Consider the following 27,518-nt stretch of genomic DNA (forward strand, 5'->3'; position numbering starts at 1 on the left):
TTCCACTGCCCGCATACAGTAATAATGTGCATGTGTTCTCCTGCATCCATTCAACTATCACTCAGCCCCATCTCATCATGCATGGAAGTCATGCCCACTCACCTCGTTGTATTTGGCACAGTTGCTGAAGACCAGGCGCACGTCCGAGACAAACTCTATGGGGCTCTGGTAGTGCTGGACGTGCTTCAATTGTAGCTTCTGTTTCACCAGGGTCAAGTCCATGGGCTTCTTGATGATTTTGTAGTAATTAGGGATCTGGTGAGAAGGGAACACCATGGTTAGAGAGCCATATTAGATCATTAATTTATTATACAGAACATTATGGTTATAGCCACAATGCTGAAGTAAAGTGGTGCTGTGGGTATAGGGAAGTATCCATAAACCAACCAATCAAATGTATTTATAAATACAATATATTAAAAAATAAATAATAATCAGCAGTTGATACTACATGCTTTTACAGAGATCTGGCCAAGACCCCAAAGAAAGCAATGGCAGAATCAAGAGCACAGTGCCCAGGAAAAAGTCCCAAGAAAGAAGAAACCTAGATAGGATGTACTCTAGAGTACATGTGGCCATCCAGGTCAGATAGAATACAGGTGGCATTGCCTTTCACAAGCTTGTGATACTTACAGAGGGAGGGACAGGCTCCTGGAACCCCTCGCTGAGCTCATGGCAGAAAACGTTCAGCAGGAGACGCTCACACCTCTGCAGAGAGAGAGGGAGACAGACAAAGAAATAGAGCAAGAGAGAGGGTAGAGGGGCAGTTATGCAGGAGAACATTACACAACTGCTTAACATTCCTCAGCTAGGAGAGAGAGAGAGAAAGAAAGAGAGACAGAGATGAGGAATGTGTCCCTCTGGCTGAACACAGCAAATTAAGATGAAATGAGTAGCGCATCAAGATTAATAAATACAAGTTCTCCGTAATTCACAGACTCCTTACTAAGAGACGTGTACTAAATTAATTCATACTGATTTACTCCTCAAATGTGAGGGCATCTAAAGTCAACTGAAATTCACTGAAAAGTAGTAGGGAAATGCAGTGGCAGGAGAAACTACTAATGCTATGGGAAAGTCCTTTCAACTGTAAGCAGGGAAAGCCATAATCTAGGTATTACAGATGGATGGTTCCACTGACCCTCTGGTCCTCAGGACTCAGGCCCTGCTCACTGGTGTCTTTCTCGCCACGAGGCTCGTCGTCAGGCTCGTACTCCATCTCCGGGCTGGCCAGGCTCCGGCAGAACGTGCACATCCACTCTCCACTGAGGGGGGAAACAGAGAAAATATGACACAACAACCCAGATATATAGGCATATACATATACAGATAGCCGATGTGTGGCAAGCTATCAGCATTCAATGTTAAAGGGCCTATCTTTTGAAATATTCATGAAAATCATTCTTATTCTGACACTTAGTTAAAGCCAGCCTGTGTGTACACATGTAGTGTTAGATCAGTGGCTCACCTCGGGGAGCACTTCAAGGTGGGGATGTGACAGGTGATGTGGAAGACTTTGGGGCAGCGGTCACAGCAAAGCAGCTCTCCCCCGTTGTTGCACACGGCGCACCAGTCCTCGTTGGGGTCATCATCCTTCCCTCCCGCCCCGCTCTGGTTGGTCCCCATTGCAGTGCGTGGAGTTCGCAGGGTAGCAGGCCCGGCTCCCTTGCTGTTGGTCAGCGGGGCGTCTGAGGCCTTAGTGGATGGGCTGGTGCTAGGGGCTTTGCTAGGCCCGTTGGCCCCGCTGCAGGCCTCCTGGTCCTGGGGCTCAGTTTTGACGTGCTCCCCTAACTTCTTGAGGGCGTCCTGGACAGAGGAGGCGGAAGCCACGGAGCCCAGCACGGGGAGAGGGGGAGTCCGGCTGATCTCTGGACTACTCATCTGTGGGACATATACACACACATTAAAAAAAGCTGAATGCTTTCAAGTGGGTTAAGTACATTGATAATTCTGGTGTAGCACCAAGAAGTGAGGCCGAAACTTCCTTAAAAATGTTAACCTCTCACCACTACCAATAACAGGAGAGGATATACTTTTTTTGGGAGGGGTATGGTCTTTGTGCCTTTAACTCACTCATCCTTATTCATGATTATCTGTAATCATGGTAGCCTCCACATTAAATGTAGACGTGTTCGGAAACATCTATTCTTATCTACAATACATGTGACTCCAAAATGACAATACATTATTCACCATTCAGTTCCTACTGGGTAAAGCATAATCTGAAACAACCAAAACAAACTGCAAATGCATCCAACACGTTTGTCATAAGCTTGACATAGTCATGGTGTGCAAGGAATATGGGACCAAATACTAAACTTTTGACTACTTTAATACACAGTGGGCCGGTTTCACAGACAGGGCTTAGATTAAGCCAAGAGTAGGCCTTAATGTGTACTAGTTAAACTAGGACATTTAAGTAGCTTTCGTGAACATGGCTTAAATTTGGCTTAGTTAGTCGGAGACTACGGAGTTCTTGATGGAGTAAGGTAAGTAAGCCTAAATGAGAACACCTGGGTTAAGCTTGACTAGGTTCAGTAAGAGTACATGCTGTTGGTCTAATGGTGCTCATAAAAACCCGGAATGGAATAGAAAACACCATTACTGGTGTTAATCTTGAGACAAAAACAATGACAAGGGCAAAAACTATTTGTTCAAAAAAACTTTAGCGAGTATGAAAAAACACTACTAAAACAAATTTTGTCAAACCATGCAGTTATTGAAAGTAAAAACCATACTACTGCTACTAAGCAAAATAAAGAGTGGTTGGGCTGCAATTTGCAGTGAATTCAATGCAAATGAAAATGTAACCAAAAGAAGAGTACAACAACTTCAGGTGAGATATCTTCATTATTATCAGTATTCCACATTTCTCATATTCATATTTTTGTGACATCACTTATATTGAATGATATCTGCCTTTATAGAACCTTACACTGGCTTTAAAAAGAGAGAATGCAGAGATCAGAAGAGAGCAATATACTACTGGTGGTGGACCTGTAGAGCACCAGCAAACTCGATGGTATACCAGACGATTACCATTTGGACAGTTCAGATGAAGAACTGAGCTCAAATGGTACATATACCAAAGAAAGTAAATTGGTTACTTCCTTTGGTAAATATATTCCATTGTCTGTGTCAATCTTTACTCTTCTTTCATTCTAAGGACCATATGAGTTTATTTGTGCTTCTAACGGTGTTCTTTTTCCAGAGGAAAGGAATGTGAACATGTTAGAAGAGCTAGTGCACAGTGAGTGTGTACCCTCCACATCTGCTATAGCATCTGCTGTAGAGAAGATGCTGCCACCATCTTTCAGCAGAGATTAAAAAAGATGACCATGCATGAAAAGTTAGCCAGAGAATTTCATGAGCATAAAATTAAATACCTGAAGGAAGAACATGAAGTGAAATTGAGAATTCTACAGGTTGAATTGGATATGAAGTTGGAAGATAGAGGTATGAGCCCAAAAAATATACGGTAATGAGACAATTGTGATTATCAGTCATGGTGAACACAATATGGTATGTAAAAAATACATGTTTTGTCATTTGGATATTCATAAGTGTGAGTATTTAATCACCACAAACTACATTTAAAACTGGCCTTGGTTTAGTCACTCATTTAATTATGCTGCATTGCACCATTTTAATTTTGTACAAAGAAAACATTACCAAAGCAAAAGTAAGTCAAAATGAATACATTGCATATTTAAATGCATATTATATAGTTGAAGTGCTGCAATGTGAAAGCTTGCAGCATCTTCTTGGCTGGAAACAGAGTGTACTGCGTAAAGACTGGAATCTAGTGATGCACCGATATCCAATATTTTTCTTGCAAAAAAAAAACCTGATACCGATAACCAATATTTACAATTTTAGCGGCCTTTCAAGCATTTTAGTACAGTTAAATAGTTAACAAACACACATGGCGGTTAAAGGCACATAGGGGGGTGCACAATCGGCCCAGCGTCGTCTGGGTTTGGACAGGGTAGGACGTCACTGTAAATAAGAATTTGTTCTTAACTGCTTTGCCTAGTTAAATAAAGGTTACACACACACACACACACACACCAAAAAGTTATTTTGTTGGCATTTACGTATGTCCCCATTACCAATAAAATATAATCAAAACCTATTTCTTTCACTTGCTGTGCTTTTTCGTTGTTCATTTGTTCAGTCATTTCATTCTCAACCAGGATTTCTATAGAATGCCATTTGGGCCTCCCTGTGTCAAAAAATACACTATTTAACACTATTTGATGTGTCAAATACGCTTGTTGACCAATCAGGACCTGAATATGACTGCACGTCACATTAAAATTTTAAAACGCTCATCATTTTTTACGTAGTTATTACACATAGATTACACTATCACTCGTATTTCATGTCACAATGATTCATCGATACGTATGCTATGACGCTGGTAAAGTTGTCTCGCGCACCTACAGTGCTGGTCCTAAAAAGAAAAGCTAGCTAGCTTGTGGATGCAACCAATGTTCTTCCCCAAAAACATAGCTCCTGAAACAGATTGGCGTTTTGCTATAGGTGTCATCATCTAAAATAACCCTAATTTAGAAGACAGTTCTTACTTGATTAATAGTGGTTGGACCCATCTATGTGAAGATAGCCACAATAGTGGACTTTGCGGTTAGCATTCAAAATGAAAGTATGGCATTATTCTACCATTTGTATTCATTTGCATCACTGTCAATGACATACTTTTATTTATTTTGAAGACAAACCGCAAATTCCACTATTGTGCTTAATCCATAACCCAGTTCGGTAAAGACCTCACTAGCCAGATGAAGCCAGCTGGCTGCTTATAACGTTAGTTTTGGGCAACAGGGATAAGCAGCTGTCTAGCTATTTATTTTGATGAACTGAAGTTCAATTTCAATAGGCAAACAACAAGTGGATACCTACCTAATACTTACTCACACGGATTCCCAAATCATTGCTAAGAATAATGAAAATTACTGCAGTTTCTACAGGTTATTGTTTTCAGGCTTGTTGTATTGGTGCTAGCTACCCCAGAAGTTGCGGTCAAACAAATTATGCTTTATTACCAACGCGGTATTGCAAACACATCGTTCGTGGCCGGTGTTTGCAGACTTTTTTGTACAGCTTTGACACGCAAAGACCCAAACGGCGTTCCATAGTATGTTTGTCGTGAAGCTAATAGCAGTGATGCTATTACTGTGTAACTCCGGTAGGGCAACATCTGAAAAATAGCGCACTTAGTAATGTGTATCGGTGCTCAACCAGTCGGCGAAAGCCAACATCACCCACAACAGAGAACGGTTGATTGTCAAGGGCAATGAATTCCATTATCTTGGCTTTAATGGATTTCAACTGAGTTGTCTCGCTGAAATTGTGTTACTCTTTCAAATGACTGCTTGACTTGTTGACTGCTCGATCCACACAGCAGACATTGTGGGCTAATTTAGGAATGCTGTGTTGCACGTATAGCGCAAAATTTGACATGCCGTCATTACGTCATGTACCTACGTTATATAGGTATGCACGTCAGCTTTGACATCGGTTTTGCACATTGGCGTTAAACTAGACATTGGCATTTGTAGCGAATTTCATCCGATTCCAATGTGTTCACCAATATATCGTGCATCCTTACTGGAATCAATTTTTCCATTCTCCAAACATACGCTCGACCATCCCTCTCGTGCGGATATGAGCTCTGTTGTATCTTTGCTGCTCAGCTGTTGTGGGATTTATGTATGGAGTGAATAAAAAGTTACTCTGACCTATCCACTGTCACAAGTAGTAGTCCACTATGTTGTCCTCTCTGAAACTGAGCACATAATGAAGAGTTGAAAAAAATCCTTGAATCGTGAGTTGCACCCTTCCAACGGGTAACAATGTTTGGAAAATCTAAATTAAGAGTGCCTACACCTTGAACATTGATGGAAAACCAGTTCCTACGGTTCCTGTAGACTCCTCAGCATCAGGAAATGATGGACACTTGATGGGAACATGACATCCATCTATACAGCCAATCACTCCTGGAAAGTGCCCATATTCATAGAATTGCACTTTATCGTTGGGCTTGGCCAGCGGCATCAGGAAACTTGATGTAAAGACTCCTCAGTTCACAAATGGCCCTGCATACTTTGTGAACTATTTTACACACAGTTGCATCACTGGCACCACACAAATCACCAGTTTCACGATGAAAGATTACAAAAACCTCAAAGTTATCATAACTTGGAGAGAATTGGGTAAAGACCTTCCTCTTTGAGACAGAGAGGAAAGTCTAGGCTCAAGCAAAGATGAATCTCCAATGCATTTTTTTTGTACATATGAAAGCGGTCTCGAAAAGCTATTTCATCAAAGTCATTTAATGGATTACTCCTATCCACACTATACTCATCTGGCTGGCCTCTGGAGTGCATGTTGGTCTTCATTTAGATCACATATGTCAGAGTCAAGGCCCGCGGGCCACATCCGGCCCGCAAGAAGGTTTTTTACGGCCCCTGGGATGATCTTGATTTATTATTAGAACCGGCCCGCAGCAAGCCGGCAGCCCGCAGATCTTTTACACGCACCAATACTACATTTCCCACAATGCAAAGGTGACGCACCGAGCAGTAGGCTGCTTCATTTCAATATTTATTGGCACAGCAGTCGTCAGCATCACAGTAAAATTAACTTTCAGATACCCATCAAAAATGGCAAAACGGAAGGTGGATACTGAGAACCGGGGGTTTCAAACAAGGTGGGAGTCGGAGTATATGTTCACGAAGGTAGCTGGAAAACCTGTGTGTCTTCTGTGTGGAGAAAGTGTGGCGGTACTGAAAGAGTATAATCTGAGACGACATTATGAAACGAAACACGCGGACACACACGCGGACGCAACTGTCAAGGCCAGTTTTATTTTGGCAGAAGAGATCGCTAAATCAGCCCGGCCATTTACGGAGGGGGATTTCATCAAAAACTGCATGATTAAAGTTTGTGACGAAGTTTGCCCAGAAAAAAGGCAACTCTTTTTAAATGTGAGTCTGAGCAGAAACACCATTGCCGAGAGAGTAGACCAGTTGTCCATCAATCTAAAAGAGCAGCTTGTGAAAAAGGGAAAAGATTTTATTGCATATTCCTTGGCTGTGGATGAGAGCACCGACATTTCTGACATTGCCCAGTTGTCAATTTTCATCCGCGGAGTGGACTCCAACCTAAGCGTGACAGAGGAGTTTTTGGCTTTACGTCCTATGCATGGCACAACTACGGGGCATGATTTGTATGAAGAGGTGTCAAGATGTGTAAATGAGATGGAGCTGCCTTGGGAAAAACTCGTGGGTTTGACAACCGACGGAGCACCTGCGATGTGTGGACACAGGAGCGGACTGGTGGCGAAGATACGGGAAAAGATGCAAGAGGAAAACGCGACAGGTGAGCTGACAGCTTATCATTGTATCATACACCAGGAAGCGTTGTGCGGTAAAGCCTTGAAAATGGAGCATGTAATGAGCATCATCACGCGCACAGTTAACTTTATCAGAGCCAAAGGTTTGAATCACCGCCAGTTCAAGGCATTTCTGACGGAGTTAGAAACGGAGCATGGTGATTTGCCTTATCACACAGAGGTGCGATGGCTAAGCCAGGGAAAGGTGCTTCAAAGATGTTTCGAGCTTCGTGAGGAGATTTGTCTGTTCTTGGACAGCAAAGGGAAAGACACAACACAACTCCGAGACGAAATGTTTCTGTGTGAAATGGCTTTTCTGTGTGACATTACGAGTCATCTGAATGCAATAAACTTGCAGCTGCAGGGTCGGGATCGTGTCATCTCTGATATGTACAGTACAGTGAAGGCATTTAAAACCAAACTGACTCTGTGGGAGACGCAGATGCGGAAAGAAAATTTGAGCCACTTTCCCAGCTGCCAGACCATGAAAGAGAAGCTCTCTACCAGTGCGTTCCCGAGCACACAGTTGGCTGATAAAATAGGTATGCTTGCCGCTGACTTTCGACGCCGATTTGCTGACTTTGAAGCACAAAAAAGCAGGTTGGAACTGCTCGGTAACCCATTTGCTGTTGACGTGGAAAGCTCACCACCAAACCTCCAAATGGAGTTGATTGACCTCCAATGCAATGATGCACTGAGGGCAAAATATGCGGCAGTGGGTGCTGCGGAGTTCGCCCGTTTCCTCCCCGGCACAATGCCCCAGCTGCGCATCCAGGCTGCTCAAACGTTGTCTATGTTTGGCAGCACATACCTGTGTGAACAACTGTTTTCTTTGATGAACCTGAACAAAACATCACACAGAAGTCGACTTACTGCTGAACACCTCCACTCAATTCTGAGGATTTCTTCAGCTCAGAGCCTTACCCCGAACATTGATGAACTTGTGGAAAAGATGGGACACCACCAAGTATCACCCTCAACCTCAAACAAGTGAACATTACTGTGCAATCACATATTTAGAGTTTTTACTCAGTTCAAGTTTAAAAGTTAAAATTTAATATTTGTTTTCACTGCATGTTACTTCTCCTTAAACAAAGTGTTGTTTTTGATTAATAGATTTTTGCACTTTATTTTTTTGTATTTCAATCCAATTATATTTTAAAAATATTTCAGTTGAGTGGATGATAGAAAATTGCTATTATTGTTTTTTCTTTGAAGTAAATTTAGCCCACTTTTGCTAAAATAGAAAATATAGTCTACTGATGGTGCCTTGAATACCGGTTTCTTTCATTTAATGTTCATGTTATGGGGATATTTATATAAAGGAAATTTGTCTTTTGTGTCTGTTGAAAATTAAAGATTACTGACAGAGCCATAAGAAAATATTGCTTTATTTATCTGATCATATTGTAATATATTTGTTAGGTTTTCAGTAGGTTCAATTAGGTTCACTAGACTATATGCGTCATTTAAAAATTTTTCAATGAACATTCGAACAGTCCGGCCCTCGTCTTGTAGCTGATTTTTTTATTTGGCCCTCCGTCCATTTGACTTTGACACCCCTGATTTAGATATTCCAAATAGTCCATCCTCCCTCACAAACAGTACTAAGCAGAAGTTAAACCTGCCTCTTTGAAGGATTAATTTAAGCTACAATTTAGTCCTAGAGTACCTCTAATCCTCCCTCTTGCAATCGGCTTTGTTTAATCCAGAACAAGCTAAATCTATGACTATTTTAAGATAACGCAAAGCGACTTGCACAGACTTAAGACAGCTCAAACAATCATTTTAGTCTGGGACTAGGTTTAAGCCTCGTCTGTGAAACCAGTCCAGTAAGTGAATTTGGCCAAATACTTGTGACTTCTTCAAATGGGGGCACTAGATACATAAAGTGCTTTCATTTCTAAACAGTAAAACAGATATGTAAGAAAATAGCCAGGTGACATTCCTTACTGTCACCTCATATGAAACATTTGATCTCAAATCCAAAATGCTGGAGTATAGAGCCACATTTAGCTTCATTGTCCAAATAAATAGAGGAGAGCATACATAGCCTCAGGTACATAGATACCTGCTAGATTAAGATCAAGGTACTGACAGGCTAGGAGGTGAAAAAGCTGGGCAGTTAGAGATGTGTTACCATGCACGCGCTCCTCCCTCCATCCTTCACTCGTTCCGTTTTGATGTTGGAGGTGGTGGTTCCTGAAAAGCCACAGTCCTTCTCAATTCCGGGCTCCTGCTTGACTTTGACCTGCTGTTCCATTGGGGCGCTCGCTGGCACTGGCCTCCCCGCAGAGCCACAGCTGAGGACACAAATGTACATACACACACACAGTCAAGACCTCCATTACAGTCATCCATATACTTTTACATGTATACCAGTGAGATGAGGACTCATTGTTTAGGAGTGACTATGGTACAATATCTGCATTGCTACTTTCTGTCCATCCTATGGATGTTCCACAGCTTTATGCAATAGTGTCATTTCAACTTTTTGAGCAGAGTTCTAGTATTAAACTTGTGTATCATCATTACCTGCCCCTGCTTCCTGTGCTGGAAGTACTGGATGGCCGCACGGGCGTGTGGGAGTTTGATAAGCCTGTGGGTGGGAGATAGACAGAGAGCAAGGAAGAAAGGAAGAAGCAGTAATTAGGATTGAATATTTTCCTGAAAATCCTTCCTGAGAAAATTGCAACCATACCGGTATTCCTGTTCAAACTGGAAATGCTAATTAAAGCAAATAATACCAGCAGATAAAAAAAATTGGACATGATTATAACACTGTAAATGGAGAAATATGGATCTAACGGTTTCTTGTTGTATTTGCCACAATTTAATCAACTCAAAGTTCTGTCAAAGTCACCATGCTATTTTGTTGATTTAGGCCTACAATATTATGAGGTTATTAGCCAACAGCCTGGTGAAAATTACATTCATTTTAGCTTACCTTTGACTGAAAGATGTCAGCCAGCTTGTTGGCACTTTTCTCTCCCCTTGCACCTGGCTATCAGGGGAATTTCAGAAGGTTGCGGCTGTTTTAACTTAATGATAACCCGCTTATTGTGGAGACTGTCACAGGGAACCTTATCCAATTCCAGCTAAACAAACATAAGCAAATAGGCCTAGTAGTGGAGATTCAGCAGAACCATAGTAGCAGAGATTTGTGAATGTGGAGATTGCCTTCAGTAACTGCGTTGAGACATCGCATGAAGCCTACAGATGATAGTTGCTCAAGTGATGTTTTCTATTGGAGACTTTACATCAAGTAGGCTTAATATGGTAGGCTGCTAGCGTTGTGATGACTAGTCTAATGTATGAATGAAGCCAGAGAGTTGATATGTCCGGTTCATGCAGCTATTCGCACATGCATATTTTGTATTTTTGCTTTAGTGCGGCATAAAAATGTTTATATTATTAGTCCACAGGACCGTTCAATATATTTCTTGGGAAACGGAAAGGGGTATGGGTCAGGAAGTCCAGGGACACCGCTACTCAACTCTAGCAGTAATATAGAAGTCATGAGATACAAACGATTATCTTCGTAAAAGGTGACAGTGATATGAGCATTTGTTTTTGACAAATGATTTTAAATCATAGATGGGATTGAAGCTGTGTGCGTGTGTTGTAGTCCTCCAGTACCTGAGGAGCCAGGTGAGTGTGTGGAGAGTCCCGGGGAGGGGTTCATGTCCACGGGGGGCCACAAGCCCAGCTGAGGGTATGTGCTGGCTGAGATCCAGCGACTCAGGAGGGCGTCCAGACTGCTGGAGCCTGCGTCTTCCAGCTGATGGCGCCAAAACATCCAACCACAGGAAAATAACACCGAATTAGTGGTCATTTTCAGCTCACCTTGGGAACATTGCTGATGAAGATCCCCATGTACAATGCCTAGTGAAAGCCTAAACACCCTTTGCACAGTTGTCACATTTGGCTCGCTTAAATTAAAATTTAACAATGGATTTAAAAATCTGGATTTTCCCCAACGGATCTACACAAACTAGTCCACACTTCAAAATTAAAAATGATATACATTCTTGGAAATAAAAACAAAGACTTATTGATAGCATTAGGTCTCCACACCCGAGTCAATAATTTTGCCAGCAATTACTGCTGTAAATCATTTTGAATACAGTTCCACCAACTTTCCACAACTCTTGGGGCAACATCTATACATTGCTCAAAATTGCTCAAGCTCAGTCAAGTTAGTTGAGGATCACTGGTGGACAGCAATATTCAGGTATTGACTGATTTTCATGCAGATTTAAGTCCGGGCTAAGATTACACCACTCAGAAACACTGAACACCTTGTGGAAAGCCATTATGGTGCACATTTGACCAATGACCTAATTTGCACCATGAAAAATACATCTCTATCACAGTGTAAGGTCTTCAGAAGACTAAGGCATGTTTTCCACAATGTTTTTACCTGGGCTTTGCCCCTTTAACAAAACTCCCCAGTCCCTGCCGGTGACAAGCATGCCCATATTAACATGATGATGCCACCACAATTCATGAAATATATGAAAGGTTCACTCTGATTTCAGATTTGCCGCAAACATAAAGTTATGCATTTATTTTAAAAAGTAAATTTGTTTGCCATATTCTCTTACAGTATTCCTTAATGTCCTTTTTGCAAACCAGAAGGATGATTTGGAAAATATTTTTTATGAATGCAATGTTGATCCATCCACAGATTTCCCTCAGCTCAGACAATGAAGTCTGTGGCTGTTTTAAACCCTTAGAGTCGATGTACACCCCTACGTGGGAATCTAATTAGCTTAAGCTAGAGATATGCTTTTTTTTGCATTGGCTGCAACTCAATCCACTGCACACGCAGATGTTGCCCATCCACATCTGCGGTGAAAAGTGGCAGAGCTAGATCGGTGTCAGTCAGACCATGACACATTCCGAAAATTGTCTTCTCGCAAAGACATCGGTAGCATCCAAATGGTTTGACCTCTCTATGGAAAGATAAGACTCTGACAAACACTGTGTTACTCTCCATTTTGCTCTACGACCCCCACAAGCGTCACGGGACTCGTCTGAAGTCGGTACATCCGATCTGCCAACTTCTGTCTGTAGCGTCTGAACCGTTCAGGCTACACACTAATATGACCCCTCTATGGAAAGGTCAGTCTCTCAGGTACATGTTGGTTGTTTTACTCTAGGACGCCCACAAGCCTCACAAGACTAATCTGAAGAAAGCTGGGTACCAGTTTTTTTTTTTATGAATGGAAGTATATATGGAGATAGAACACATTGAATAACAGCTTCTATGGGCTAATAGCAGTAACGCCAAATTCAATGTTACATCAAATAAATAATAACTTAAGGGATCCTAAAACTCAAAATCAAATAGCTAAATGACCCTTGGTATGACCATCTTAAAAAAATTCTAAATGTTAACTTAATAGTTCCCATTCTCTCCTTTACCGCAGTTATGAAGGAAGGTCAGATCCTCTCAGCAACCAGGTGACATGATACACCACCAATAGCTTAATTACTATACTCAAAAGGGTATTCAGTGTATTGGAATGATTTCGTAACCTTCCCTTGATCTGTACCTGTCTACAAATTAATCTCTGACAAGTTTTTAAAGCACTTTGGTGGCTTTGACGTTTTTTACATTTACTATACATCTGAGGATTGTTAAAGACAGAATAAGTTATTAAAAAATTATGAAAACCATATACTTTTGCACACAGACGGACCCAATTAAAGTAATTGTGTGATTTTCTTACTGAAAAAAAAAACTTGCTCCTGAAATGATTTAGATGTGCAACAGAGGAGTGTGTATACCTATGCAATCAAGATATCCCCCCCCCCCCCCAAAAAAAATAATGTTATTTTACTTTGGTTGTGTAGATCATTGGGGGGGTGAAATCCCAATTCAAAAAAGGTTTTGATTTTCATTTACAGGAGCAAAATGTGACAACAGTGCAAAGGGTGTGTAGACTTTCACTAGGCACCACATTACAGTTCACCGGAGTTGAGCCATGTTCGAATTCCGCTCCCTACCCCCTTCCCCTAGCTCCTTCACTGAGCAACAACAGGAAATGACCAGATAGGTATAAAGCAATATGGCAGAAGTTACATTGAATATTAATCATACGGAAAGTATTCAGGCCCTTTTCCACATTGTTACCTTACAGCCTTATTCTAAAATGGTTTTCAATCTACACACAATACCCATAATGACAAAGCGAAAACAGATTTTAAAAACATAAATACCTTATTTACATAAGTATTCAGCCCCTTTGCTATGAGACGCAAAATTGAGCTCAGGTGCATCCTGTTCCCATTAATCACCCTTGAGATGTTTCTACAACTTGATTGGAGTCCACCTGTGGTAAATTCAATTGATTGGACATGATTTGGAAAGGCACACCTGTCTATATAAGGTCCCACTGTTGACAGTGCATGTCAGAGCAAAAACCAAGCCATGAGGTCGAAGGAATTGTCTGTAGAGCTCTGAGACAGGATTGAGTCGAGGCACAGATCTGGGGAAGGGTATCAAAAAATGTCTGCAGCATTGAAGGTCCCCAAGAACACAGGGACCTCCATAATTCTTAAATGGAAGAAGTTTGGAACTTCCTAGAGCTCTTCCTAGAGCAATCCGGGGAGAAGGGCCTTGGTCAGGGAGGTGACCAAGAACCCATTGGTCACTGACAGAGCTCCAGAGTTCCTGGATGGGAGAACCTTCCAGAAGGACAACCATCTCTGCAGCACTCCACCAATCAGCCATTTATGGTCGAATGGCCAGACAGACGCCACTCCTCAGTAAAAGGCACGACAGCTCGCTTGGGAGTTGGCCAAAAGGCACCTAAAGAACTCTCAGACCATGAAAAACAAGACTCTCTGATTAAACCAAAATGTAACTCTTCGGCCTGGATGACAAGAGTCATGTCTGGAGGAAACCTGGCACCATCCCTATGGTGAAGCTTAGTGGTGGCAGCATCATACTGTGGGGATGTTTTTCAGAGGCAGGGACTGGGCGACTAGTCAGGATCGAGGGTAAGATGAACAGAGCAAAGTACAGAGAGATCCTTGATGAAAACCTGCTCCAGAGCGCCCAGGACCTCAGACTGGGGGCGAAGGTTCACCTTCCAACCGGACAACGACCGTAAGCACATAGCCAAGACAATGCAGGAGAGGCTTCAGGACAAATCTCTGAATGTCTTTGAATGGCCCTGACTTGAACCTGATCGAACATCTCTGGAGAGATCTGAAAATAGTTGTGCAGCAATGCTCTCCATTCAACTTGACAGAGCTTGAGAGGATCTGCAGAGAATAATGTGAAAAACTCCCCAAATTCAGGTGTGCCAAGCTTGTAGCGTCATACCCAAGAAGACGAGGCTGTAATTGCTGCCAAAGGTGCTTCCACAAAGCACTGAGTAAAGGGCCTGAATACTTATGTAAATGTAATATTTCCGTTTTCATTTTATTTTGATAAATTTGCAAACATTTATAAAAACCTGTTTTTGCTTTGGTGTTATGGGTTATTATGTGTGGATTGATTACGGAAAAAAACTATTTAATCAATTTTAGAATAAGGCTGTAACGTAACAAAATGTGGAAAAAGTCAAGGGGCCTGAATACTTTCCAAATGCACTGTATTAATCATGCCTATCCAATGAACCCCAGATCTACAAAAAAGCAAAGAGGTGGGGGCCAGTAGAAAATGAGTGGGATGAGAATGGAAGCAGGTATGGTTATATATGGAGGTACGTGACATGTGCCTGCTCCCTGAGCGCTGTGTACCTGAATGGGAGGGATGTCTGGTAGGCAGGGCAGGTTCTCTGGGTTGGTGACAGAGGGTATGAGCTCAATGGCGCCCACTATGGGGCTGGCGGGGCCACGGTGGGCATGGGCACTAGCCATGCTGGCACTGGTGGGACTGGTGGGGTTGGCAGCGCTCACGTTGTGGAGAGAGGCCACTGGGAAGGGTCCAGCATGACCTGGGTTAGAATGCTACAGGGAAAGCGAGATGGAGGGAGGTCAAAAACTACAGATTTACAACAGCCTTAACTATTCATTATTGTTCAATTCTACCAGGTCTACGACGTGCTGAAAGGTCATTTTGGGAAGCATAATCACTAATCATGCCCATGCAACACAAAACACAACTACTATTTAAGTACAAGTAGAAAAAGTGCCAAACCCCTGTTAGATGTAACAAACGAAACCTGTGGTGGCTCATCTCAGAATCTATAGTCAGCTAAACACAAAAAGGTACCCATACATACACACTCAGTGAAAATTCTACTACAAAATGTCAACAGTATCGCCAATCAGTCATACCGGTTTCTGCATAAAACATATATTGTTTACTGTATATGTTACTGTTCTTATTATTATAAGGATGTTGTCTTTCTGATCAATTTCCCTTTTGGGGTTGTAATAAAGTATATATACACCGCAACTCAATTCATCACAACTTTTTTTATCCCCTCAGGGATATAATGTGAGTGGTGTAGTCTGACCTGTCTCTGCAGCTGGGGCTGCATCATGGGGGGGTACTGCTGGCCATTGGGCATGCGTGGCTGGGCGCTGGGGCTGGGCATGCGGCCCTGTCCCGGGGCCAGGCGCATGTGGTGGGGGGGGTACATGAGGGGACCGCCGTTCATGGGGCCCCTCTGCTGGGCCTGCATGCTGATGAGGCGCGGGGGCTGGGGAGTGACAGTTAAACTTTTACATAAAAATTACATTATAATGAACTAAATCATTAGAGCAACAGATAATACTCAGTACTACTATAGTTCTACTATGTTATGCCTGTATAAATCTTTTCTGTAAATAAAAAATATTTAACCTGGCTTGACAAATGTACTCTATCGATCAGTGACGTAATGATAACAAAATAAACACTGATCACAATTTGCGGTGAGTAAATGAATACACCCTATATCCACAATAGGTGGGTAAACAGTGTTTACATACATTTACCCTTCACTACACCACTGCTATCAATGGGAACAACGGTACCCCCCAACAGTCTACCTGTTGCTGTACCATCGGAGGTCCACCCTGCCTAGGGTGCTGCTGGGACATTTGGGAAGCAATACGCATCTGCTCCTGGATCCTCTGTTGGTGCTGCTGTTGTTGCTGGTGTGGTTGTTGGTGCTGCTGCTGCTGCTGTTGCTGTTGTTTCTGCTGGGCGAAGGCTTGCTGCTGCATGTGCTGCAGCCGGAGCTGAGCCAGGTTGATCTGCCCTGGGTGTTTTCCGTGGCCTGGGTGGCCATGGCCCGGGGAGATGGGCCCCACCATAATGTTGGGAGGGTGCTGAGCCTGGGGCATCTTCTCAATCACCAGGTTCCCTACAGTAGGAGGGGGAGAGAGGGGAGGCTAAGAGTAAGTGACTGAGTGTATGAAGATACCCCTAGACCAGGGCTGTCAAATTTATTTAACCCTGGGGGCCACATTAGGTCCGGAGGGCCAAACAAAAAATGTGTTATATTTTCTCACTATCAACATTTGAGGGGAAAAAGTATTCTATCCATAGTTAAAAATAAATAAATAATAATATATATATATTTTTTAATTCGATGCAGTCTAGCTTTCATTTGGGTGATTATTAGGGAGCTGGACACAGTCAGGAAACTATGAATGTACGTCCATTATCATTACTACACAGATTCCATTTGGTTTTAGTAATTTTCATAAAGTAGATCGAGGTTGCCCCCCTCCCACATCTACCTTTCTATTAAATGTTTTACACTGTACCATCACTGACCAGAAACAGATGTCCTTGCATGTATAGTAGTAAACCCCCAAAACCCCATCACAGTCAAAGGGGGGTCCTCTCACCTAGGTTGACCACATTCTTAGCCCAGAATGTGGGGTCACAGAAGAAGCGAACAGAACCATTAGCTTGAGGCACTGGTTCCAGTCCAGCCTTCAGAACCTTGCGCAGCTGGTAGATGATCTGAAGAATGAAGATATTGGGATGTCATTTGTTTGCAGATACTATATAGACAATATACTATATACAGAGGATCGATTTCGGATAGGGCAACTGTCATAGCTTCCGCATATTATAGTGCACCCATTAGCCTTTCGTCATGGAGAATATGTCATGGCGTGAGCTTTTCCCTGAGTGTGTGTGTGTTTATCTGTACTCCGTACCAGCCTCTTGCTGTAAAGCAGGGCGGTGCTGCTGCCGCTGTTAATGGCAGAGTGGGTAAAGTTGAGCACGTGGAGGATCTGCCTGGCCAGGTTGGCGATGTCTGTCTGCTGGGAAAACAGCTTCATGCTCCTCTCCTTAGTCACACTCTGGAGGACCAAGGGACAAACGGTAGGGAGAAACGTTACATTTTAGTCATTTAGCAGACGCTTTTATCCAGAGCAACTTACAGGAGCAATTTTCAGGGATTCGAACCAGCGACATTCCGGTTACTGGCCTAAAACTCAAAACTGCTAGGCTACCTGCAGCCCACTGGGCTACCTGCCATTACAAACAGGCCTATGTGATTACTACGTAATTAGGGTAAACCATAACCCCTTTGTTATTCAGTTAAAACAGTATCCATAGTTCATTAGTATTCATGTTTCTCAATATATAGGCTTAGATACAGTTCATTAGTATTATATAGTGATGAAAACACTGATGGAGCATTTCCCGAGACCTAGCCCTGGATTAAACATCTCCAGATTAATGACATTCTGTGTATAATGCTCTCAGGCCCATTTTCCTAGAGCCAGATTATGTAGATTATGCCTAGTCCTGGACTAGGCATAATCTGCATAATCTGGCTCTAGGAAAATGGGCCTGAGAGCATAAATAGTTATACACAGAATGTAATTTTTTTCAATTCTAAGGGTCTGAAGATAAGTTTAAATGCATTCCTTGCATAGGTTCCATTATCGCCTTACCTCAAGTTGCTGCAGTAAACACTTGCCCTTCTTGTTGATTTCATTGATAAGAGTAAACACAGCTATCTTGATCTCATGCTCCACCTTCCTATGGGTCTCAGTAACTTCCTTTAGCCTGGATGGAAACAGACACAGACACTCAAACTGGAAACACACTAATAAACACTAAAATAGCACTTTTAGTAAATGCTGTGCAACTATCAGCATGCGTTTACTGTGAACACTGTAGCTGTACCCACTTTAAATTACAGTTTTAACAGTGGCCAATTAGGCTACTGTGGCTATTTGATCATAATGTAGGCCTACCAGAGTGGCCTACCATCAACAACAATGGAGAAAAATGCTTCCTATAACATTTGAACAAGGAAATAGCTGTTCTATCATTCAGCCTACAGTAGCAACCAATGTGTGGAGTTCAATGTAGGCCTACATTCCATGAGACTTTAAAAAAAAAAACATGCAAGGCTTGACATTACCCTGTTTATCCGCTTGTCTTTCAGACAAGGTGACAGAAAATCTTGTTGTGTTTGACGCAAGAAACCACTATACAAAGTAAAATCAATTATTATTGCCATACCATTAATACAAAGGATTAGACCAATTTTTACTACCGTCTGCCTATTGGCTACTGCCTGCCTCAAAATACAACACTGCCCCTTTAAGAAGAAAAAAAAAGAAAAATGACTCGCTTTTCAAAGCACACGTTTCGTGCTCTTGTAGGAAGCAAAAACTCCCCTATTGCTGACCACAAATTCTCTATCTGGGCTAATAACTCACTAACTAGCAAAGGATATGAACAAAATGTGCACACGTGGCTACATGCAGCTCTCGCTTTAATCTCAAAAGAAGCGCATCTACTCATGACCGCTCATGCTGTAAACACAGTTCAGTGCAACGTAAAATGACACATATCCATATATGGTAATAGTCTATTTGCATATAGGCCTACTGCAGCTCTGATTGGTTATTCCACACTGGTCTGTGTAGAGTACGGGCTGAGCCGTGCATGTTACTGCAATAGAATACTACTCAGATGCGTTCTGCCTACAACAAAATCTCTTTCATAGTTAGTTTAGGTATGTTGCATTGAAAGTGGATAGTATTGCATTGATTCAATCACATTCACACATCCCCTGTAAAGTATTGCATTGATTCATTCACATTCACACATCCACAGTAAAGGGAAACTAACAGGGAAAACTCTAGAAAGTTAAGTGAAGTTCAATCTCATGCTTTTCTCCGTGGGCTGGCAGTCCCGAGGGAACTGCGCGGCAGTCTTGGGGCTACTACGCGCCCGCGCACAGCTTAAAGGGAACATTGGGAGGGGAAATTTTCCTCAAATCATTAACAAACCTGTATGAAATCGCTGTAGGGTGAAGTGGCCCCTAGCATTTTTCCCCACTCTGGTTAAGATTAGGATTGGGGGACAGGAAGCTGGTTCTAGATTTCTCCCTAGGGGAAAGTTCACCCTGCAGCTATGAAGTAGCATAGCAAGACACTTTCACAGAAGAGATGGGAATGATGCTGTACCTGCTTGTCACGTGAGCGTGAGAGTAGTGGACATAGGTCTTTTTCTCCTGCAATTTGGCCATGTGTGTCTCAATGAAGCCTTTCTGGTTCTGGAAGGCCTCCTCCAGAAATTGGTACCTGAGAGAGGAGAAACTTTGTTCAGCACAGAACACTTGGGCTTAGATCACTGGACTAGATAGATGCTGCTTTTCTCATTGTGCCCAATCCTCATTGGAGATATGTGAATGTAACACAAAACCAGATGCATTACCATCCACCACCACCACCACCGACTAGAATCCACTACAGATTTAGATTTCCTATTCTAAAGATCAATCCTGTGCTGTCTATGCACTGCATGTACTACCTGTGCTCCTTGTGCTCCAGAAGTTGGCAGTCCCGACAGGTGAGTGTGTCACAGGTTTCACAAAAGAGTTTCAGGGGCTCCTGTTTGTGGACGGGACAGAACACAGGTCTCTGACCCGACGCACTTACAGACTCTACAGAGACAAACAAACGAAAGAATGAAAGAATGACATTTTCTGATTGGGTAGAAAAAAAGTGAAAGTATGAGAAAGAAAGAATAGAAGAGAGATACATAAATTAATACTTCAGAAAAGTCTGATATAATCACAATATATAGTACTGCATGCCAGCTTTACTGAGACCCAGCAGGGCCAATCTACTATTGGAACACGCTGACTGATTCTGCAGCATGGTTGCCACGGCAACAGCAAATCAGCTATGAAGTTAGGAGGCCTGGTGAAACTACACCGTGCTATGAGACACCAATTGCCTACACCAGAGCCTTCTACTTGCAAATAGAAAGCGCTGGCCTACACATCCAACTATGTCAAATTTTCAATTGATAATCCAGAGTACACATTACATATTGTGTTTAGGTTTGTAGGACAGTTTACCCTCAGAGACGTCCTCTTTCTTGCGGATCTTGTGGTCCTTGGTGATTTTGACCCTCTGGTGAGCCTCGATGCAGGTCTTGCACAACCACTCTCCACATTCTGCACAGAAGCCTATGGTATCTGCGTTGTCCTCACAACTGGTGCACATCTGAATGAGACAAAACACATGACCCCACTTACACACATACTTAGGCTAGGCTACATCCTGATAAAATGGGAGCTTGTATTTATCAACCATCCACTTGAATATAACTGGATTGCGTGGTATACCTGTGCAGATTTTTCATCTGAAGTGTTGGAGGCCTCGGTAGTGTCCTTGACAAAGTAGTTGTCAATGATGTCGCTCTGTTTGCAGTCTTGACAACAAACTATGCACCGCATCACATTCACTAGAGTAGACAGAGGAAAGATACAAGAGAGAAGCACTGGTTAGGCCTATAGACATTTACAAAGAAAACATTTTAAATCAGCAACCCAGAAAAAAAACTGCATTTACTCACTAATTGTTTTCATACAGAGGTCAGAGGCTATTCAAAAGAGACGGATGCAAATCATCAAACACATTAGGCATCACAAACATAACATTTTTTAATGATAATTTGTCCCGCCACATTTTTATTTTATTTTACAAGTCAGTTAAGAACAAATTATTTCAATGATGGCCTAGGAGCAGTGGGTTAACTAACTGCCTTGTTTGGGGCAGAACGACAGATTTTTACCTTGGCAGATTCTGGGATTCGATCTTGCAACCTTTCTGTTACAAGTCCAACACTAGGCTACCTGCCGCCCCTGAGAACACATGTTCTCAGCTTGTCACAAACACAAACATTTTTGATGATTGTATCTAAAAATCTGAACTGTAATGGTTTCTGGGTAGCCTTCTTTGAGAAATATCAGCCATGTCAGTTTTTTGCCATTTACAATTGGTTGGTACTTAAACTTAGTAATAATAAAGATGTTACAATTGAATTGGTAAGTACCATATGAATAGCGGAATACATTATAGGGCCTAGGTGCTACACATTGGTGGTGGATGAGGCAGTTTCCCATTGAGGGTTGGGAAAAGAGTAATATAAATCCATTAAATTATTATTATTTATTCTGATTCACCCCAAATGTCCTATTATTTTCAACATTTCTGAATAATGAGGTTGCTATGCTCATGCAGGAAATGTAAATCAGTGAGCTATATCATAAGAGAGCAATGATATGCATGATGAAACTACATAACCCTAAATGTTGAATACATAATCCTTAACTACCCCACACTTAACTCCCCTCAACTCCCTTAAACCCATCAATTAAATCCCCCTGTACATCATTGGATGCAGCACAAACCGGTTTGAGCCAGTCTTTACCGGCTCAGGCTGCACACAGCCGGTTTGTGTAATCCCCAGCTGCAGGGGGCTCTGAGTGATTGGCTGAGTGCAGCTGGAGGGTTTGTGAGACCACACCAACAAGGCTGATCTGATCTGCCACTGCAGCTGTGACACCTTCAACTGAGGCAAGTCAGGGTGCATGCGCACAAACAGTATCCAAATGCATAATCTATTTCATGGTCGGTACTGTTACATTATACCATTTATATGACCTAAATAACAGGTGAAGCAGAATTTCATGCATGCATGTCTGAAATTGTAACATAGCTATCAGACCTTTTTAGCAGCCTACATGTGTATGACACTGACAATTGTGTACCATTAGTCCATGTTTGTTTATTCAATGGTTAGGCCCTCCAGCAACAGTTAGGCCTACTGATCTACATGAAATTTAAACTACAAATGATCAAACCTTTATTTAACTAGGCAAGTAAGTTAAGAACAAATTTTATTATTTTACAATGACAGCCTACCCCGGGCCAAACCCTTCCCTAACCAGGACGACGCTGGGCCAATTGTGCACCGCCCTATGAGACTCCTGATCAAGGCCGGTTGTGATAAAGCCTGGGATCAAACCAGGGTCTGTAGTGATGCCTCTAGCACTGAGATGCAGTGCCTTAGACCGCTGCGCCACTCGGGAGTCTTACTATTAATGCCACATTCACATAAGCAAATAACCCCAAATATAATGCAATGTTGTATGATTGGCCTAACACTTAAATTTGTAAATAAACAACATATAGCTTCAAAACATGTTTAAAACCATGATATTGATTTCATGAACTGTAATTCCTTGCATCCATAGTTCAACCATTGAATTCGAGTTTCCCCCCAACGCAATCCCTCAGCTGTAAATAGGCTATACCAAACCAAGTGGCGATTTTGTTCTTTTTGTAGACTTGGCACACAAGGAAATTTGAGATGGCATTAAACAGTTAGACCCAAGTCTACTGCTCTTATTTAGGCTTCTGTATTTATGTTTTACATTGAAATCATCTGATCTTAGCCATGTTGATAAGACAAAGTGGGTCACAATAATTTAAAAATAAAAAAAGAACAGTACTTGGGTAGTTCAGACCCCAGTGGCCAAAATGCCATCGGCATTGAATAGACAAGGCATAGTCTGGTCCCATATCGGTTTTTGTGAATAGCCAACCACTATGGAAATTGTCAATTCCAAAAGTTTGCTATGTCAACGACCATAGGGGTTGGCTGCAATACTCACAAACAGATCTAGGAGGACCAGACTAGTCTAGGTGTAGGCAGAAGTGTCATAATGGCATCTTCCAGAATGCAATGGGGGCTGACAAGCAGAAAGGGTAGTGTTCCTGGGCCATTATCAAGTGTAGCGTAATGGATGGAGTCAGACATGTTCATCCCATGGCCGTACGACATGTCCACCAATAAAAAGATGAAAACTAGAAGGCCACAATTAAAATGGGAAACATTTTACCTAGATTTAATGGCAGAAATAATGCTGGAATTATGTGTTCTTGGTTGCCCATGATCTTAACCTAGGCCTTAATAACTTGTCTGTAAATGAGTTCTGAATGTCAATAGTTAGCCTATGGTTAATGTATCAAGAACAGGTTTACTAGAATTGACCATTGATAGAGTAAAAGTAAATAGCAATCCACATTTTTGCCAAATGAGAAATGGGCCTAGGCCTAATCATTACATCAAGCTGGGAAAAGTTGGTTGGTTGATTTCTTTGGACATAACTGGCTATATGAATCAATCTGATTTGGAAAAAAATCTGCTAAATGATTTGAATTAGTATAGCTGGAAAACATTATTTCTTCCCAGCAAACAACCAAGAGTACCATATTTCATCAGTCATTTAATTTGTCAATGGCGTTATAGGCCTATATCTTTGAGGTCCAATCGCACGTGGATGTCCTCAAACATTATTTGGCCTAGTCCACAAGGATCAATGCACCAATATCAACTACACAGACCCGTAGCCGGCTAGGTTATTTGGTTGCCATAGTGGTGGACTCACAGAGCCCCTCAGGCTTGAACATCTGAGAAAACAAGCTCTTTTCCAAGTCCACCAATTTTCCATAATGTTTACTCCTGGAAACCTTGCTAACAAAAACAAAACAAAATGTGTGTTCTGTCTGAAGACATGCACACACCTATGACAATCATGTCACCCGGTCATAAAGCCACACCATAACAGAATTTTGGGGGCTTACCAAATATGAATGTGGCTTGTCTTTATGTGAGCATTGTAGTTCTGGTGTAATTGTCATGCAAGTATAATGCTCGGTGGATGGACAAATTTCCCACCTTGAGGAAGGATGGAGAAACTGAATTTTGGGTCTTAGGCCAAGGTTCTTTACAGATAAGACAAATTGAAAATAAGTATACTGTGTTGCACATGTGACATTCAATATGAATACTCTTCTGGCATAGACCTATCAGGCCCAGGGGCTGTTGATTATTCAGTATTCTATGTTGCATTACCATAACGAGCTATGTTAGGCCCAAAGTGAATCATTATTGTAATGAGTCACAGTGTAAGTAATATAGATCTATTGCCATATGACGTTTGGTAATTAGTGGAAAACAATATTATCATGAAACTTTCCATCAAGTCGATTTATTTGCATATCATTATGCTTGCTGACCATTTGGCTGCTGCCTGGTACTCAATGCTTATACACAATGGCCGGCACACATCTATAGCCACTTCAATCAAACAGGCTACACTCACCTTAGCCCAATATTGGACTAAATGAGCCTAACGTTACTCCTTAGTCCAAGGACTTTGCATGTTCTGTTTAAAGGGCGATTTTTCTCTGGAAGCCAAAACAGACAAATACTAAATATTAACGTGCATCGACTCTAAATTTCAGTACGATTCTAGGAACATAACATTTTCTATTTTCATATATAAAAAAAATATTTTCACAAATGCAAAATACACACTTACTGTACACGGTTTTAACAGTTGCAGCCGACAGTATTTTTCAGTGACAACCCGTTTGTGGCATCCGTCTTCCGTTTACACACAGGTGTTCGGAGACGCTAGCTAATTAGCACAGGTAGTCAGTCCACTCTGTCTTCCGTAAACAAGCGCTGTAACAGGAAATATGGCCGTGTGGGAACCCTAACCTTGTAAAAATGTGTAAGGTGTGTATAAATGTAACTTTTTATTATTAATCGACGATATGGAAGATGAAGTCCTTGTGCTTTCAAACCCGTACTGCAAGTGATGTGTGTTAATGTTCAGACCGATCGTGGCGGCTCTTAACAAACCCCCCCCTACAGAAGACGCCTTCGTCCAATGACTAACTGTTAATGTGATGGAACTGAGAGTCATGATCAAGGGCTACACTCACCTATGTGGGTGTCTGGCTGTCCGTTCGGCCCGGGCACCTGTACCGTAACTTGTCGCTCTGGCTGGGGGATACATTTCAAGCAAAATGAGTGAAGACACGGTAATAGTTTGGGTTCACAGTCACGGGTCTGGAGACTTTGTTTACACACAGCGCACGTATCCATAAGGTTTATTGGGGTGACGGGGTTGGCTGGTGGAACCGTCGGCGGTGGGGACATTTCGGTTGTGAATGTTGGTGAGGTTCCAGCAATGTCCCCAGCACCCGAGGACTCAGTTGTACCCCCATTGGTGTTCCCAACTGGGCTACTGCTTGTGCTGCCTGCCCCCCCTGCGCCCGCGCTGTTGCTGCTTGCGTCCCCTCCTCCACCAACGTTAGCGGGTGTAGGCATCTGAGAAACATTCTCTTGGGATAGTAAATCATCTCCTTCTTTCGAATCGGGCTCTATGACAATCACCGAATTCACATCTTTCAATTCGGGGTCCTCGCTATCCTCTCCCCGTGGTTCTGAATTTAATTTGGAAGCGCTCTCCATATCCTCTTCGCCTTTGTTGTCCGCCATCTTCCTTCCTCTTTGAACCGGAGAGGCTACAGACACACGCCTGGTGCCCAAATTGATGACGCAGCCGAGAGTCGAGTGTGGAGACGAATGGATTCGGTTCAGTCAGTCGTGCTGATAAGCCCTTACCAGCTAGTTTATGCTGGCAACAACAGCAGCACGGCGCAAGTTACAACTTGTTAAAGGAAGTGATGTTTATTTCGATGGGCGAGGGAGAAATATCTTGTAGTAAAAAAAATATTTAATAACTTGTAGTATTGGTCACCATCTTAAATTTGTTCCATCCCACTTGATTTTATTTCTAGTATGATAGCAGCGATACATAACTTGTAATATTGGTATTAACCACCTGGATGTGACCCTGATACATTATACACTGCTCAATCGGGAGAGTTTACGCTGCGCGGGACACCGTGTCCTTCGCTCCTGCTTTCCGCAGGAGAGAATTAGCTTTTTAAAATGTTACATATTTTTTATATTTAACCTTTATTTAACTAGGCGAGTCAGATAAGAACAAATTCCCATTTACAATGACGGCCAATACCGGACGACGGGCCAATTGTGTGGGACTCCCAATCACGGGTGGTTGTGATACGGCTGGATTCGAACCAGGGTGTCTGTAGTGACGCCTCAAGCACTGAGATGCTGCGCCACTCGGGAGCCCACTAGCTAGATAGTGGGTAGATACTATCAGGCCAGGATGACAGCTAAAGCAAAAACAATTTGTAGTGATTTTCACCGAAAATATATTGGGGGAAAAAACGAACAATTACTCTGATTAAAACGGAATGATTCTCAACACCCCCAAGTCACGACCTCGGCAGACAAATTTCACATTCTTGTTTATATTTCTAGTCGTAATCATAAACTAGCTTGCTATCTGTCGAAGGGCTCATCAGGACGACTGAACCGAATGCGCTCTTCTCCATTCGACTCTCTCTGTGCAAAAACGTCCTCAATTTGGACACCAGGCGTGTTCGTATAGCCTCTCCGTTTTGAACCGCAACCCTGAACGTCTTACGTACCGAGGAAAAAAAAAAAGTCATTTCGTGATTTACAGTCTTACGTTTGACTATTGATTCATGCGTAGAATTAGGAATTTGTATTTAACCATCATTTTATCAGGGTGTCATACTGAGACCAATGTTTAGTTTACAGATGAGCCCTGAATTACAGAAATCACTCAACGCAATTAGAATACTAGAATGGCGATGAACATTCTTATGGGCCAAAGGTCAGCCATTTTGGTCAGGGAGTTGGTCAATCATGGTTTGCCAGTGCTGTAATAAGATTGTATTGTTTAAAATATTGTTAGCCACAGTTTGAGGAATGATTAGATTCATTTGGCAAATTAACTGCTAACATTCCATTCAATATGTCTATCTATTCACTGAAATCAGTTGATAGGACATAGACAAGTTGTAAATGCAACAAGTACTGACATCATATATCACTCACAGCTTTCCAAGAAAACAAAAATGTAGGCATTTATGGTCTGTTTACTTGAGGCTATTTATATAA

At 42.2% G+C, this 27,518-nt stretch overlaps 1 protein-coding gene across 10 annotated transcripts in view; it reads right to left on the reverse strand.

The window, feature by feature from the left end:
• LOC110532346 (E3 ubiquitin-protein ligase TRIM33) overlaps positions 1-27,007 on the reverse strand; it is a 29,940-nt gene extending 2,933 nt beyond the window's left edge. For 2 of the 10 annotated variants that reach the window (XM_090184623.1, XM_021616165.3), the window contains exons 1-19: positions 25,442-26,158; positions 20,986-21,104; positions 20,716-20,863; positions 20,163-20,295; positions 19,817-19,933; positions 18,287-18,401; positions 17,540-17,686; positions 17,222-17,339; positions 16,415-16,731; positions 15,898-16,083; positions 15,576-15,632; positions 15,176-15,385; positions 11,057-11,198; positions 9,953-10,016; positions 9,558-9,720; positions 1,469-1,881; positions 1,142-1,265; positions 634-708; positions 103-255 (exon numbers count right to left, since the gene is read on the reverse strand). In XM_090184623.1, coding sequence (XP_090040749.1) covers positions 103-255; positions 634-708; positions 1,142-1,265; positions 1,469-1,881; positions 9,558-9,720; positions 9,953-10,016; positions 11,057-11,198; positions 15,176-15,385; positions 15,576-15,632; positions 15,898-16,083; positions 16,415-16,731; positions 17,222-17,339; positions 17,540-17,686; positions 18,287-18,401; positions 19,817-19,933; positions 20,163-20,295; positions 20,716-20,863; positions 20,986-21,104; positions 25,442-26,000 — 3,360 coding nt within the window. In that variant the 5' untranslated portion in view covers positions 26,001-26,158. Of the gene's footprint in view, positions 1-102; positions 256-633; positions 709-1,141; positions 1,266-1,468; positions 1,882-9,557; positions 9,721-9,952; positions 10,017-11,056; positions 11,199-15,175; positions 15,386-15,575; positions 15,633-15,897; positions 16,084-16,414; positions 16,732-17,221; positions 17,340-17,539; positions 17,687-18,286; positions 18,402-19,816; positions 19,934-20,162; positions 20,296-20,715; positions 20,864-20,985; positions 21,105-25,032 lie in introns of all 10 variants that reach the window. The other 8 variants (XM_090184629.1, XM_090184628.1, XM_090184622.1 and 5 more) reach the window with 7 other exon arrangements.
• Positions 27,008-27,518: the final 511 nt, after the last annotated feature.

Source organism: Oncorhynchus mykiss, chromosome 9 (assembly GCF_057628025.1).
Source record: "Oncorhynchus mykiss isolate SJ-2025 chromosome 9, ASM5762802v1, whole genome shotgun sequence".
NCBI lineage: Eukaryota > Metazoa > Chordata > Actinopteri > Salmoniformes > Salmonidae > Oncorhynchus > Oncorhynchus mykiss.